The sequence below is a fragment of the Gossypium arboreum genome, chromosome 11 (genome assembly GCF_025698485.1).
Source record: "Gossypium arboreum isolate Shixiya-1 chromosome 11, ASM2569848v2, whole genome shotgun sequence".
NCBI classification, from domain to species: Eukaryota; Viridiplantae; Streptophyta; class Magnoliopsida; order Malvales; family Malvaceae; genus Gossypium; species Gossypium arboreum.
Genome location: NC_069080.1, coordinates 4,685,198 through 4,702,418, shown reverse-complemented (window position 1 = coordinate 4,702,418; position 17,221 = coordinate 4,685,198). Strand labels below are relative to the sequence as shown.

Here is a 17,221-nt window from a genome sequence, read left to right as displayed (position 1 = left end):
AAAAGTAAGTTTCAACAAAGCTAAGTCTACGTCACTCACAATTAATGACTTAAGATTATAAAATAACAAAAAGTTTGGACATTTGATTTTAACTTTTATAATATTCAAAAAAAATCTAAGATCTTTTCGAAATTAAATAAATGAATGTTTACGTTTAGGCAAATTAATATATATATCATTGCTAGTCATATTATTGCGACATCTAAGAGGTAGATATAAGTCATTTTCGTTACGTAGACTATTATTGAAACTTTTATTCAACATAAATCCAATCGAAAAATTAACAAATAATAATTTTTATAAAAATAATATATTACGAGAATTATGTAAGTAATTTAATTTATTTTAAAATTAAATAAAATCATTTTTTTAAGATTTGAGTTTTAACACAGGATATTTTAAAATTATAATATTTTCAACTTATTGAAAATTGAATTGCGTAAATAAATTTTATTAACTTTCCTGTTTTTCTGCTTATTTCAATTCTTGCAAAAGTACCTACTCTCAATCATTTATGCTCATACGTTGTTTGTTACTTCATAATTGTTTCGAGTGAACAATTTTTTTTTACATTTTATATTACTTTGTTTATAATTATTATTTTTCAACAACATTATTATTTAAATATTTTTATATTATTTATATTTCTTTCACTTATATGTTAGATATACAAATAATACTAGCAAATATATATATTGTAAGTACACAATATACATTTGTTTTACATGTGTCCAACCTGCAACTAAAAATATAAAGTGTAAAACAATAAATATGATTTAAAGCACTCTTACATTAAAAGTAATTCAACCTTCTTTATTATTATTAGGGTGAAGTATATCATTAATTTTAAATTATAATAATATTTTTGTTTTGGTCATTTATTTAAAACAAGTTACAATTTGATTATTGAATTATTTAAAAGTTTTCATTTAAGTCACTAAACTATTTAAATGTTTTTATTTAAGTCATTCGACTTAAATAAAAAAGAAAACATACCTTAGATCAGTGCAAACAGAAAAAGTCATAGAGCATGTAGGTACATCACTGGATGAACTACATTGCTGATATTGGCCCCAAAAAAGAAACAATAGATACAACTAGTTCATGAACAACTAAACATCCCACTGCATAAAAATTGGATAGGTTCAATATATAGGGTCATTGGGTCCTCTTATAAAGATCTTATTAAATTCATTAAGTTGTTCTAAAGAATCAAATGGCTAGTTATTAATCGGCTCTCTATAAAATACTCATTTTGATGCAAATCTTAAGAGCAATGCCAACTATTTTGGGCCCCGGTGATGAACAAAGCAAGAAAAATAATCAACACTCAATATGTTTATACAGTTCGATTTCTTTACATTTATGGGTCTTGCCCGAAGAGATGATCCACTATTTTAGCAACTAGTACAAAAGTGATTACAACTTCTAAGTGACTACAAAAGTAAACATTTATGCACGCATTGCAACAATTAGACAATTCTCCTCTAAGTTTTCCCTCTAAAAACTTGGGACAAAAACCAAGTAATGTAATAACTCAAATTTTACAGTTATCGGGAAAAGTATATTTTCGAGTCTCAATTCTTGAAAAATGGATCCATAAATAATTATAAAAAAATTTTAAAAAGTTAATTGAGTGGTTAATTAGAGTTTAATTAAGTGAATTTAACTTAATTAAGGATAATTGATAAAAGGATTAAATTGAATAAAGTGTGAAAGTTTAATTATATATTAAAAGAAAATAAAAAGGACCAAAATAGAAATTATACCATTTAGCATAAGTGAGGCAGCATATAAAGTAAAAATCTAAGATTTTTACTTAGATTTCAAATTATAAAATATATATATTTATTAGTAATAAATGATATTAAATTAATTTATTATAATTATATTATAAGATATTTATATGATAAATAAATTAGTACAAAGACAAATGTATAGTAAATAAAATATACAAGTGTATGGATAAAATATATACATTTGTAAAACATGTATTAGATATTAAATAGATATTTATTATATTATAAAAGATATTTATTAATTAAATAATTATATTATAAGATTTTATATGATAAATATATTAAATAATGACAAATGTACGGTATAAATGAATACAAATGTACTAATAATATACACATAAATAAATAAATAATACTTATTATTTAAGTCTAAATACATGTGTATATATATATATATATATATATATATATATATATATATATATATATATATATATATGAAAAAGAAAGAAAAAAGAGATGGAAATGAAGAAAACAAAGCAAATGAAACAGAGGGCAGGGGACGGAAAGAAAGAAAAGAGAAAAGAAAGAAGAAAAGGGGAAAATTCAAGGTGTGATGCTTGGAAGTTTAATAGGTAAGTTAATTTAGCCCTTTTTATTTAATTTTGATGTTTTAGAAGTTTTGGAATAAGATTTTGATAAAATTAAGTTGATATTTTGAAAGTTAATAGATTTATAGATAATGTTCATGTTGAGTAAAATGATGAAATAAGGGTTTAATTGATAGAAATTCAAGTTAGAAATGAAATAAGGATTGAATTGTAAAGTAATTCATAAGTTTTATGTTGAAGGGCTAAATTTTAATGTTATTATATGCTGGAAGCATGTGATGAATAAACATAGAACTGAAGCTTTAATTTTTGATATATGATAATTTTATCAAGTAAAATTAATGGAAATTGATTTTAGGACCTAATTGTGAAAATGTTTGGAATTAAAGTCTAGTGCTGAAATTATGATTTCCAAAAGTTTTAAAGTAGTTTAAAGTGATATAATAAAGTGTTAATTGAGAAAAATCAGCTCAATTGAGAGGCTAATTGAGTAGGGACGAAATTGTTATTTATTAAAGCTTAAGGGAAAAAAATGGTAATAAATAGCTTGCACTAAAACAATATTGGACAGCAGCAGTAGAGTAACTTTGAAAAATCACCATAAATCGTAGAAATCGAATTAGAAGATGAAAAAAATATGAAATTAAAACTTATTGAGTTTAGTTTCTTATAGAAGAAACGGTGTAAGTAACAGATTTGTAAATCATGAGATATAATAAATTTTGTGAGACAAAGTCAGAATAAATTCGGGTTCCCCTGTTCTGACTTTGGAAAATCATAAAAAACTGGATAGAAATATTTATGGGCTTAAATTTATATATTTAGAATCCTGAATAAGTCTATTTTCAAGAGAACTAAACGGGAATATCATTCAAATTCTGTACAAGGAGATAATTAGTTTTTAGTGAAGAAGGGTCAGAACTGTCAGACAGCAGAACATGGGTAACTTTAAAGAATAAACTATACTTATTGGCTAAACCAAAAATTCTGAAAATTTTATGGTAAAAATATATATGAGTCTAGTTTCATAGAAAATTTTCGGATCTTAATTTGGAGTTCTATAGCTCCATATATAAATAATTTAGTGATTATGACACAGATGGATAGCTTGAATATTCATAAAAGTAAATAATAAAAATTATAGATGATGTTACTTACAAGTGTGTTATATACATTAAGGATGTGGAATGGAGGGGATGAGGAGAAAAATATATATGAATATCTAGCTAGCATGGCTAATTTGCATGTTTTAGGCTTAAGGACTAAATTGAATAAAAGTAAAACTTTAGGGGTAATTTTGTAAAAATGACCAAATTGAAGGGAATGAATTGTTTTATTATCCAAATTAATAAATTGAATGAAATTTTCAATTTAAGATTGAGTGAAAATTGGGAAAATGGTAAATTATCAAAATACCCCTGAATCTTGATATTTCTGCAATTTCACTAGGTAAGTTCGTGTAACTTGAATTATATTCTTAAATGCTTGAAATGTATGTTTTTGATATGAATATGATTTGAATGTTTATTATATGAAAATTGATAAAACATTGATATATCTGATAAAATGGGAAGAAATCCCGGTTGAATGAAAGAAAATTTCGATGGATCTCTGAAAAGGAATTGGTGGTAAAAAGGATCTAGTCCGGACGGGTGATCCTATCCTGATATAGCCCTCCCGAAGAATATGTGGAAAATGGATTTAACCCGGACGGGTAATCCGAATTAGAGTCTGAATTTAGCCTGGACTAGTAATTGGATCCAAGCTCATTAGAGTAATTGTCGTTCTGGATTTAGCTTTGACCGGTAATCCCGACAATACTATATGAGTTTATATTACGAGGATTTAGCTTGGTGGTAATCCCATCAGAAGGATGAGGTTCATGAGTGCGCTCTCTGATATGAAATGTGTAAGACCATGGTTGAAAGATACCATGGCAACATGATAGAAAATGAATAAGACCATGGTTGAAAGATACCATGGCAGCGTGACATGAAATGAATAAGACCATGGTTGAAAGATACCATGGCAACATGACGGGAAAATGAATAAGAACATGGTTGAAAGATACCATGGCAACATGACAGAAAATGAGTAAGACCATAGTTGAAAGACACTATGACATCATGTCAAAGATAAATAAGACCGTGGATGGGAGACGCTATGGCATCTATTGAACAATTGATATTCAGGTAATATGTACCGGATGACGAATGGTTATATGAAATGGTTGTGTGAAATGCTTACAAGAATTGGTCATATGGAAATATATGTACAAAATAGTTGTATGAAATAATTATGAAGATAGATAAATGAAATAAGAATAAGTACATGGAATATAATTTATGTTAAGTTTGATATAAACTTTACGGAATAAATATACATAAAATATATGGAAATAATAGAGCATGAAATATTGATATAATGAAATGATTGATATATATACTTATAAAAAAATGGTAAGAGAATGATATGTTTCATGACATGTACATATATGATTGTCTTTGATATGTTGATACAAGGAAATTATGTAAGTAAAGACAATTATTAAACTCAAGTGTGACATGTCGAGAAAATAAGTATATCAATGTGCAAGTATACTAACAATAATGTTGTTTGACGCTTAGACAAGTACCAAGCTATTGATTGAATGGTAACATGTTTAATTATAAGGAGCATTGAAATGGTAAGTACTTATATGAAAATAAAATTTAAGATTTTGCGAAATTTTTTTTATAATCCCGATTTAATTCTAGTTGGTTTCTAGAGTATGTTTGGGGCTTCGAGGGCCCAATAGAGAGACGTTATGATTATTTTCAAAATCTGAATAATAAATGACTCAGAAGTATCTGAAAATGTTCAGTAAACTCTGGTAATGCCTCGTACCCTATTCCGGCAATGGATACAGGTAAGGGGTGTTACAAGTAACACACTTGATTTTTTCCTCAATGTACTCACTAGAAACGTTCTTCAATGAACAAAAATAACTGCTATAAGATCAATACATAACTTATACAAGTCTCCTTAATTTATAAGAAATCAAGGCTTGCTAATATATTTTATCCAATTACAATCTTCTTCCCGATAAACTAGTAAGATAACTAGCTCTCAAAATATTTCAATAAGTCTAGAATAAGTCCAAGTTTACCCAATTCGGTTCAATTTTCTTGGTATGTCGTTTCCGTTGATCCTATCCTAACTAATCTTCAATATATGTTGCTATAAACAATTTGAATATCATAGATGAGTTTACGCACAGCCATATTATAAGTAAATATAAAGGCCTAATGGTTTTGTTAATAAATTTTTCAACACAAAATATGACAAGTTTTTGAGTTGAGCAATGCAAAACATTGATGGGCACTACTCCCTGGCACTGCTAAAAAAATCACCTGAACACATTTTGACTTTTTCCATTTTATACATTATTTTATTGTAAACCTACGATGTTCTTAAGTCATTAAATTTGAGATTAATCCTATTGGATCGAAAGTGTTTAAAGGTAAAATACTCCAAATAAGTGTGCTTCTTAGCATTCAAACTTGTGTTATCATCTTTTTGAAGATTAAAAGCCGTTACCACCTCAATCAATGTTTTGATTTCTTTTTGTATTGTTTTTCATATGTATGACTTTAGTTGATGACATAAAATTAATTGTTTCCTTTGTTGGTATGTGAGAATAAAATAAATTTATAAGAAATTAACTAATGTTCAAGGTGTGTATCAATGTCACTTTTTTTTCAGGTTCTATTCGCTTTCACCTATATTATGGTGTGCAAAAGAGTTACTAGAAAATAAACTTCGAGTATACAACGAAGCCCAATGACTGTCTACATTTTGCACTGATGAAAACAATTCACCGAGCACTGAGCGGAGCACAACAAGAATATCAATCTAGGAATATAAAAGATGGTGGGAGATTAAAAAAAAAACTTTTTTCTATGTTTTTTTGGGTTGTCATGTAAATGAAACTTTAGTCCTATTTATAGGAGGCCTCATGTCTCTTCGTAGGAATATAACTACCTAAATGGATAATCATATTTTTAGCAATAGACATAATTATTCAATAGATATCTACTTGAATAATTATGACTATTTATTAATAACCAATTGATATAACTTTTAGTTACTTATAACTTTTCATTTACAACTATTAAAATATTATATATATATGTTTTTTATTCCCACGCATCAACATCCTTAATTAATAGTATTGGGAAATCTATAGCTAACTAGAAAATTCACCATTGAAGTTGAAAGAAACCGAACCAAAACTCCTTGTCCTTGATATAAAATATAATAGCAAGCATGAGGCCGACATTAAGAGCTTTTGATCTAATCACACAACATGGGCGAAAGGACATCAATATTTTTGCCTTTCCTACACTTAGCTAAAGACACCAACAATAACTTATTTTTAAACATTTTCCCTGTCTCTCCATCCATGTTATTTGAAGCTTTCAAATAAATTTTCTAAGTTTTGCAAGAATATTCTTTCGGTTCCTAGAGTTTTCTTACACAGCTGCTAACTTAAGTAATTAGTTTCCATTGGACGAGGAAAATTAAAGCAGTTTTGGCTGAGATAAAGAGCTTTTTTGCATTTAAAGCACAGTTGTTGAAATCAAAATGGTTGTATGGTTGAGTTATGTTAGAAATTGATTAGTATATTGATTCGAAAAAAAGAATAAGATAAATTAATTCAGCTGTAAATTAATATTAATTAGAATAAAAAATTAAATGAATTGATGATTGAATGGGTTGAATTAATTTTATAATAATTTTACTTTAATTTTTTTACTTAAAACATAGGTTAAGTATCTTGATTAAAAAAATATGTTAAGATGATGTGTGAGCCTATTTCATGACAGAAAGATTCAATAATTGAGATATATTTAGAAAGAAAAGGATGAAAATGAAGAATAATGGGTTCATATAGAAAAAGGGGCGAACTGCCGAAGGGTAACTTTTGCTTTAGCTTTTGCTTTTTTGATTATGGTCGATTTTAATGGCGGGGGCCGACGGAAGAAGACAGACATTGACCATATCCTTCACATGCGAAAATTATAAACATATATTACAGGGCCAATGAACCAGCGGAAACTTTATGAACTTACTTCTCGTAAATATATTAATAAAAATCAAAGGTTAGATCAGTAGATTATTGGACCACTTTTTCACTGTGGAAAAAGTTTAGCGGTCAGGCATGGTGCACAGTTCTTGTAGCTCCGCCCGCCTCCTATCTCCCTGTTTCTAGACTTGTCCAATTCAAAGCCCTACTTTTTTATATATGCATTACTCATAGACAATTCTTACTACATAACTTTTATGCTTAAATCGATTATTATGTTAGAATACGACTTCTTTTAAATAGATTATTATGACAGAATATTATTATTGCTTCTTTTGAATTGATTGTTATATAGCATATTTAATTTTAACTTACTCCCAAGAGTAACATCTTAACTCTACCATTGATTACAATGTCATTTTTATTACATAATTACAAAATGATTATTTTTTAAAATATCATATATATTAACAAATTTATTAAAAATATTTTAATAGTGTTAATAATTAAATTTTTAATTTAAAAATAAAGAAACTAATTTTAAAAAAATAAGAACAGAAAGGTTGCAACATATTATAAAAAAATATTAAACCGAAAAAACAAAATAAATAAATAAATAAATAAAGGAAACCCTTATTCAAGCACCATACTTTTGTCGTTTGAATGAATGTCTGTAAAGTGTTTTTCATAATTTGCTTAAATACGAAAAGGGTCGATCTATTAAAAAGAATCGACTTTCTTTTCTTTTGATTTATTTTACTTTCTTTTTCATATTTTGCTTTATTTTAACTTCTATTCTTAGGATCTTATCAAAAAAAAAAATTCTAGTCTTAGGAGATTGGTGCATGGTAGTTGTTACCGCACCACTACCAGTCATACCAGGTGGAATATTAACAGATTGGTGCATGCTATTTTTTAACGATGGTCAAGAAGAATCAGCTTATACTGTAATCTTATTTACTTTGATAATAATTATGAAATATTAAGTTATTGACATATAAAAGAATTGCATCTCTAGTTTCTTCAACCAAAAATAATATCTTGTGCGAGTCATAACTCATAAACAACTCTAACTAGCAGTAAGTAGTAACCAAGTGTCGGCAAACAATCTCTCAAACCAACTTGGTTAATTGTCCCTCGAAAGCGTCTTATATATATTTTAAGTAAATTCTTTTTCCACTAATTGATCCATATATGTTATTAAAGAAAAGGAAGACAAATACAGACCAATCCATATGAAAGCAACATCCAGGATATCAAAATTACATCCCAAACCAACACGAAACCAAAAACAATTAGACCAGAAAGAAACATCCTTCCTGCTGTTTCACAGTCAAAACGGACAGAAAGAAAGCAGTACAGTTAATGCAAGAAACAAGACAACATCTCTGAACAAAAGCAACCCCATTTCACCAGCGATTCAGCCATCCCATTAGCTTCCTGAATGAGACCTCACCAATTACAGTTTTAAGTTTATTAATCTTAGCATATATGCTCCTGTATGCACCTAGTAACAGCCACAATGGAGTCAGATTCTACAATCAACCTGCACTCCTTAATCTACCTTAATTCAGAGAAGAAAGCAATAACGTCGCCGTTGTAATTCCTAATTACCCCTCCATATTCTGCAGGTCCCGACTTACTCAATGCCCAACCCTCGACGCTATACTTCACCCACCCTTCAAGCAGAGGGTTCCAAATTTTAACTTTCTTAATACCAAAACTTTTTACTCATCATCTCTCAGTATCGTGGGCATTCACACTCGTAGGAAAATTCTTCCATACAATGGAGGTTTTAGACTTATCACAAAGTTAAGAGGATGACACATGGATGTAAGTAATAGTAAATAAAATAGAAATCAAATATATAAACAAAAATAGGATATTTGTTTTAATGGATTACTATTTAATACATGTACAATGTATAGAATAATTATCCATTTTATAATGATACATTTTGTTTTTAAATTTTACTGACAGAATTTAAAAATATCATATTTTCCTATTATTTATACAAAATAATAATTATTTTTATTCAAAATTTGTTTATATTAATTACAAAAATAATTATGTTTGAAAATTTATAATAAGTAATTTTGAGATTGAAATTTTTAGAAGGCGACTTACATATATACGAGTTAATATGAGCCTTTAATTGGGTTAAAATAATAACTAATAGCATTAGAATTCTGTTTGTGGAATTAGTTCAATATGAATTATCCCATGTATCTGAAAATTAAAGTGAATATGTAATAAATTCGGTAATACAACAAAAGAAGGTGGTTTTAATCTTAGATACATTCTGTTCTAAGGTGAAGCAAGAATGAGAAAGAGAAATAATTAACTTCCAAATTGGCCTTTTTAACTATGTATATCGTCCAAGGAACAATGTTTTGGTCCAAGCTGGACTAAGTTCTGGGACTGAGAATAGGAAAAGAGCACCAATTATAATTATAAGAAGATGGTGACAAGCTGAATCCAAGTGAATTTGAGGTAATCATGGCATCATCAGAGAAATTTTCCTTCTGGGGTTTCGCATGATCTAATCCAGAAACGAGATGAAATGGCGCAGAATTGACTTCCGCTGCCCCACACATGAATGGCGGTGGGGCAACCTGAAGAGGCGGAGGTGGCGCCACTCTTTGAAGACGGTGATGTTGTTGAGGTTGAGAAATGCTGCAGGGAGGGACTGCACCGGTGAGCTTTTGAACCAAGTCCCGAAAGTTTATGGGGTCGACCTTGTAAACTTTGGGTGGTGTTGGTAGTAATGGTGAAGTTGGTTTCTTCCAAGGCTTCGTCAATGGCTTACGCACTGAATGAATTGACGCATGGAAAGACTGTGGAACCTTTAACCCTCTTGCTAAAGAAGAAGAAGATGATGACGATGAATAATTAGCTTCCATAGCTACAGCCTTCAGTAATAAAAATCTTTGGCTAAGTGCTAAGCTTTTCTCAATAAATCACCGAAGGGGATGAAATTATAGAATGGACGAAGAGAGATATATAAATATGTAAACGGCGCAAAGAAGAGGAATAAGGACAAGAAAGTAATTCAGGAGGTGGAGGGTGGGATGAATCTGGTGGTAAGTAAAAATTCAGACGTGTTCCTATCGTCAGCGCTTAGCAGCCCAGCCCGGTCAAAGTGCCTGAATTTTGACTCCCTTTTTTCTGTTTTTTGGTGGATGACCAATTTTTTTATTCATTAAAAAATAATTTTCTGTTTCTTTCTTTCTACTGGCCTCGTTGGTGCGTTCGAAGATGCTTCTTTAGAAGGGAAGGCAAGAGAAGGTTTGAAAAGCTGGTAAAAAAAAACTATATTAATTAGAACTAAATGATAGTCCTAACAAATAATAATAATTAGATGAGAATACATCATCTGAAATGGATGGAGGCAATTAAATTTATTTTTAATAATTTTAAATAATTTATTTACTTCTTGTTCTAAGAATAAAACTACACCTTATGAATAACCAAATATTATTCCAAAAGGGTAAAGTATTTAAACCTTGATATTTGATAATAAAAAAAAGTCATTTTCATCTGTTATGATTTGAAAAAAAATACTTATTTCATTGAGTTTTGTTGATACAAGAACTAGAGAGGAAAAAGTGGGGGTGCTAAAAGGGGCTGGTTCACTTAAATAGTAAAAAGTCGAAGAAGTATAAAAGGGAAAGGAGGTTATTGAGTAAAGAAGGCTGAGAATAAGAGAGTAAGCGCTCAAGGTAGCTTAATGGGGAGAATATTTGTTTTTCCTTCATCCTGGAAGGTATTTATAAGAGATACCCTTGTCTAGTAGTGATGACATGGTAGGTGGTTATCATCATGGAGTACGTGAGGGAAGTGCATCGTGGAATTCATTATGTTATGCCTTTTGAGGGAGCACGTGGGCCTCAATGGTCCCTGAAGAGAGTGTTCACACTGAAAAGCAAGTGGCTAGACTATACCAGCCCAGTTTAAAGTGATATCAAAAAATGTAGTTTCAAAACCCCATTTTTGTAAATTGGGTTCGTAAATATTAAATATGAATATTTACAGGATATTTATAAAATAATATTACATTTCAGTCCTCAAATTTTACTTATTAATTGTTTAATTTAAGTATAAGGATTAAATTATAAAAGTTTATCACTATAGGTTTTTAATTGGCCAAAGATTTAGGGACTTAAATTGCAATTAACTAAAAATCCAAAATGAAAATTAAACCATCTTGGAACATGTTTTAGTGGCTGATGGTGTCCTAAGTTAATTAAAATATGATTAAGTTTATTAAACTTAACTAATTAAGTTTAAATTAAGGTATAAATACCATAATAAGTGGATGGAAAGAGAAGAAAGCTTTCATCTTCTCCTTCCATGACCGAATGTCCAAAACAAAGAAAAGAGAAAATCATCCAAAGGTTTCAAGACTTTCGACCATCAATTTGTGGGTAATTACCAAGTCATTTTCTTGTAATTTTTATGTTTTTGAGGTCATGAGAGCTTGATTTAGCTAACCCATGTACCAATTTCCAAAAATTTAAAGTTTTGAAAGTTCATATTGTTGATTTGTTGAAGAAATTGGTGTTAACTTGATAACTTTTAAGCTTAGATGTGAAAAATGACTAGATTGTAATGTTTAATTGTTAATTTTATCAAAAGGACTAAAGTGAATAAATTATGGAATTGATGTGAAATTTCAGTAATAGAAGAAGTGGAGAGTCCCTAAGGGATGTAATTGAATTTGATTTTTAAACCGAAGCTTAACATTGAAAGTTATAGCCATAACAATTTTAGGGACTAAATTGAATAAAAGAAAAACTTTAGGGGTGTCATAAAAACAAAGTTTTATAGGTTCATTCATATCATGGTATAACATGAACATGTTTTGTATTAATGAATTGTCTAAAATAATTATTTAGATCGAGAATTGGATCAAACTGGAGATAATCGAGGAAAAGTGAAAATTATTAATTAGTCCTTAAGGGTTCAATTTGTTTGTTGTCTTGACCAGGTAAGTTCATATGGAACTTCCTACTTTGTTTTATGTTATGTTGATTATGTTTTATTTTATTTATGTATTAGATTAAAATGAATTGGTGAATTTGGCACTAAAGGTTCGAAATGGATTGAATTGTAAATGAGAATATTAGTTATATGAAAATAAAACAATATGTAAATGAGATTGTTGACTGAATATATGTTTCATATAAGAAATGAAATTGTGTACGGGAATTGAAAATGTCATTTATATGGAAATGATGCCCGAGTGAACTTAGTAAAATGTTAGGATAGGCATGGCATGCCATTATAGTTATACACGCGACCAATCAAGGATTTACATGATGTTACGAGATCTAGCATTTGTTGCAAATTCTCAGATTATATGTATCATTGGCTTGGCCTAGATAAGTAACCTCTATACGATGTCAGCTTGTGTGAGTAATTCCATTAAAATGTCAACTTGTGTGAGCAACCCTAAAATGTTGTTAGCTTGTGTAAGCATTACATTCTCGTGTATCCTAGTCCGTTTTACTATAGTTCCATCAAGCGATGTTCAATTGATTGAAAATGGAATTTAAAACATGAATTGAAATGAAATGGTATTGATGATATTTGACATATAGATGATTATGTGATTATGTTTTAAATGTTGACAATATTATGATTCGTGTGCGTAACTAACATATTTGATTTGTGATGATGTTACATGTACAGATATGTATTCAAATGCCAAGGAAATCTAAGTTGGTAGTTAATAAAATAATTGTTTATGCTTAAATGGTCGAGGTATGCTTTAGTTTTCATATGAGCTTATTAAGCATTCTATATGCTTACCCCATTTATTCCCCTTTTCCTTGTAGATCGTCACCTTGAGAAACACGTCAAGCCAGATTGACTTGAAGCTCAAACTATCCTATCACTAAATCGGTAGCTTTTTTGTTATTTTGAGTATTGTACTATAGCATCTATATATTTAAATATATATATATATATATATATATATAAAGTGTCTTGATGTTACCTTATTGTATATAAGTATTTTTGGCAGGGATTTAAATTGCAGTCGCGGCCGCGTTTTCGGTTGCATTGCGTTTGTCACGGTTGCGGACATAACGAATGCTATTGCGTTCACTGTGGGTATCGCGGTCATGAATTTTTTTAAAAATTCACACAACTTATTGTAAAACAATAATAGCGGTTTCGACAGTAGTAGTTTCAAACGGTGCTGCTACTGCTATATAACGGCCACTATAGCGGTATCGGACCGCTATCTAAATCCCTGGTTTTTGGTAACTTGTGATGACATGGTGTTTTGATTCACATATAGTTATGGATATGTAGGTGTAACACTCCTAACCCGTATCCGTCACCGGAATAAGGTTACGAGGCATTACCAGACTTATATACTAGCATTTATATAAAACCGAGTCATAAATTTGGTTTCCAAATCAAAACTTTTGAAATTTCACCATAATGTCCCTAAAATGAGCCTACGGGGCCAATTACATGCTTTAGAAATTATTTGGAACTAAACCGGTGACTTTGGAAAACTTTAAAAGTTTTTCTTGAAGTTAGGGGCACACTCCTGTGTGGCCAACCCGTGGGCAATTCTGACTTACAATTTCTTAAGCATCAGAGGGGCACACGGCCTGGGCACACGCCCATGTGGCTAGGCTGTGTGGTAATATGATTTTTCACCATTTTTAAGCCATTTTCACACAATTTTGACACACGACCATGCTTAAAACCCTTGTCCTTCACACGACCAATATACACAGCTGTGTCTTTTGCCCGTGTTCTATCCTGACTTCATATTTAAGGATGCAGGGGACACACGGTCTAACAACTTGCCCGTGTGCAAACCGTGTGTCACACACGGTCTAATCACACTGATGCGAACCTAGCCGCATCATGTTACAAATCAACTCGGCAACATCGAGCATGGCCTAAGCTCGAGGGGCCCAAGTGCAAGATGAAGTTTAATTTCGGCTCAACAAGCTCAATTTTGGTTTTGAGTTCATTTTATTTCATTTGATTTTAGTTGCTTGAATAAATTTAATAAGTGGTGTTAGTTAATTAGTTAATTGTCAGCTCAAATAATTAATTAATTTAATGGAGTCTTAAATCTAGACATTTTAATTTAGTATATTAAATATGTCTCATATTATTATGTGTTTAATGTGTCTAGCTTAGGACATAATTTAATGTGTCTAATTTAAACAAATTAATTAGCTGCTGCTAATTTAATTTGTCCAGCCCTTATTTAATTTGTCCTAGCCTAGACATGTTTCTTGGAGTCAGCCGAAATAAATTGTGACCAGAATGGGACAAATTTAATTGATCTTGTCCAGCCAAAATTAATTTGTCTTAGCTGCTGCCAATTTTCAATGTGTGTGTGTTTAATATGTAATAACCGAATTTAATGTGCGGGAAACAGCAATAAAGGAGCTACTGGTGCTTAGAACAGCATTAAAGGAGTTGTCTAGCATGAATAGTCGAATTTAATGCAAGGTGCACTTCCTATGGATGGCCTAGGAGCATGAAAGCGTGATTAATGCTAGAAGGTTGCTGGTTGGTGTTTCCCAAGTGGCCATTCGGCCAAAAGGTGGCTGAACATTCAATTTTCCAAGTGAATTTAATTCCAGCAGCTGCTTACTCTTCCCCAAAAGTCTACTCGTGTATTTCAACAGCATCTCACACAATGTTTTCACACAAGAAAGCTGATCACTTCATCCTTTCACATTGAAAGGCTGTTGGGAGCTAAGTTTTCACACCAATGGGACTTTTCATGCACCTCAAGAACATTAACTTTGCTGATGAATTTTCGGCTGCTCAATAAAGATTAAAAGCTGAACATAATTGTTAAATTGGTTCAACCATTGAATACTTTCAGCATAAGTACTCAGCTCAATTAATTAGATAAATTAAGGAGCTTAATTGCTTGATGATTGGCGTCCCCAAAGCAGCTGGAAACTTCAAGGACGTAGCTAGGATCTTTCCAAGAAACTTCAGCTCATTTGAGCTGAATTAAAAAGATGTTCATTCAGCCTCCTTAATAGTCCATTCGGTTACCCCATGTTTTAGGCTATAAATATGTGTTAAATTTCATTTGTAAAGGTTAGACAATTTTAGACTTTGTTAATTATATGAACTTAATTGTTCTAGTGAGAATTCAATTCTCTTTATTCACTTTAGGACTGGTCTGACTTATCGGGATTTCGTCTAGTGGCATCAATCTCTCATTTGTTTTATTCCAAACTTATCACCTCCGGTGTGGCATTCAAAATATATCTTTGGTTCCTAACTTTCTATAGTTAGAGGGTCAAGATTCTCTTATCAACCTAAGTGCCTATTTTAAGATTCATGTCAACTTTTCCTATAACGTTGGTTTAATCTTGGCCTTAGCCGATTTTCATCCACCTATCACCAAGTTTCCTTTAACCTTGTTTGACCCCTTTGATAGCCATTTATCCATCCCCCTTTCATCCTTCTTAAATCAAACCATCAACTTGCTTCCATATCCATTACAAAAATAACCATTCAAACATATCTTCCTTGTTTTTATTCCCAATTTTGCAAAATTGTTCAAACTTAACCAATTTATCGATCGGGCAACTATTAAGACTCAAATCATTCCGAGGCGAGCTCGTATCACACACGCCCGTGTGACATGCCGTGTGGACTCAAAATGAACCTTATAGTTCAAATTTACCAACCCTGCACACCTTGAATAGCAAGCATGTAACACTCCTTTCTTTTAAATATCATATTCCATCAATTTTCTATTAACATCAAATTCAATACAATTATAACAAATTATATTTCATGTATATCAATAATAATATGAATAATAGGCTTATTAAATCATACGAACTTACCTTGGATCTAGAAATGGCAAATTACCATTCTAGTCTATAACCTTGTATTTTCCCGATTTAAGCCCAAATCTCGATTTCCTTGATTATTAAGCTTGGAAGATTGGCCAACCCTAACCATGGCTGCTCTTGTTGGGCATGGGCTGGGACACAGCCATGTGCCCATTTCGAATGTCCACACGGCTTGTGACACGAGCATGTCTGGTGGCCATGTGAGACACACGGCCTGGCCATAGGGGCATGTGTCCCCTGTTTTGAGAAAAAAATTCAAAGTATCGTGAAAGTTTCTTAAGTTATCAGTTTAGTCCCGAACCACTCCCAAAGCATGTTTAGGGCCTAGTTAGCTCGTATTAGGGACAAATTAATTGTGATTGAATGATGATTGTATGAATTGATTAAATGTGTGATAAAAGTATGTATAAAAGTGTTGTAAGCACGGTAATGCTCCGTAACCCTATTCTAGCGTTGAATACGGGTGATGGGTGTTACAAAGCAATTTAAAATACAATCTTTCAAACAGTCCAAAACATGATTAAACATATCTAATACACACTAAAACCACTAGTACAACAATCTAACATATGTATTCAATAACCATTAAACAAAGCAACTTCAAAATTTGTACTTAAGTACCATTCAAATCAATTCAAAATAAACTATATAAGTGACTATTTTATAAACATAAATTTTGTTTATATAGATTAACCTTTATCATCCTTACACTAGTAATATTTATACTCAAAATAACATTAAGACAACTTATGTACATGCCATTCCTCAAGATAAGATACATCACCAAGTATTTAAGTTCACGAGTTGCCTTGGATGCTAAGACGTTAGTTACGTTTGTACCTAAACTATGCACAGAAACAAACTGCACGCTGAGTATACACTCAATGGTATTTCTATAAACCAATACTTAACATGCATTTAAAACATAACCATAAA

The 17,221-nt window shown here is 30.7% G+C and overlaps 1 protein-coding gene across 1 annotated transcript; it reads right to left on the bottom strand.

Annotated features, from left to right (window-relative positions):
• Positions 1–9,644: 9,644 nt before the first annotated feature.
• Positions 9,645–10,475, bottom strand: LOC108478746 (uncharacterized). Its single transcript, XM_017781212.2, has one exon. It carries the CDS (start codon positions 10,319–10,321, stop codon positions 9,827–9,829), a length of 495 nt encoding a protein of 164 aa, XP_017636701.1. The 5' UTR covers positions 10,322–10,475; the 3' UTR covers positions 9,645–9,826.
• Positions 10,476–17,221: the final 6,746 nt, after the last annotated feature.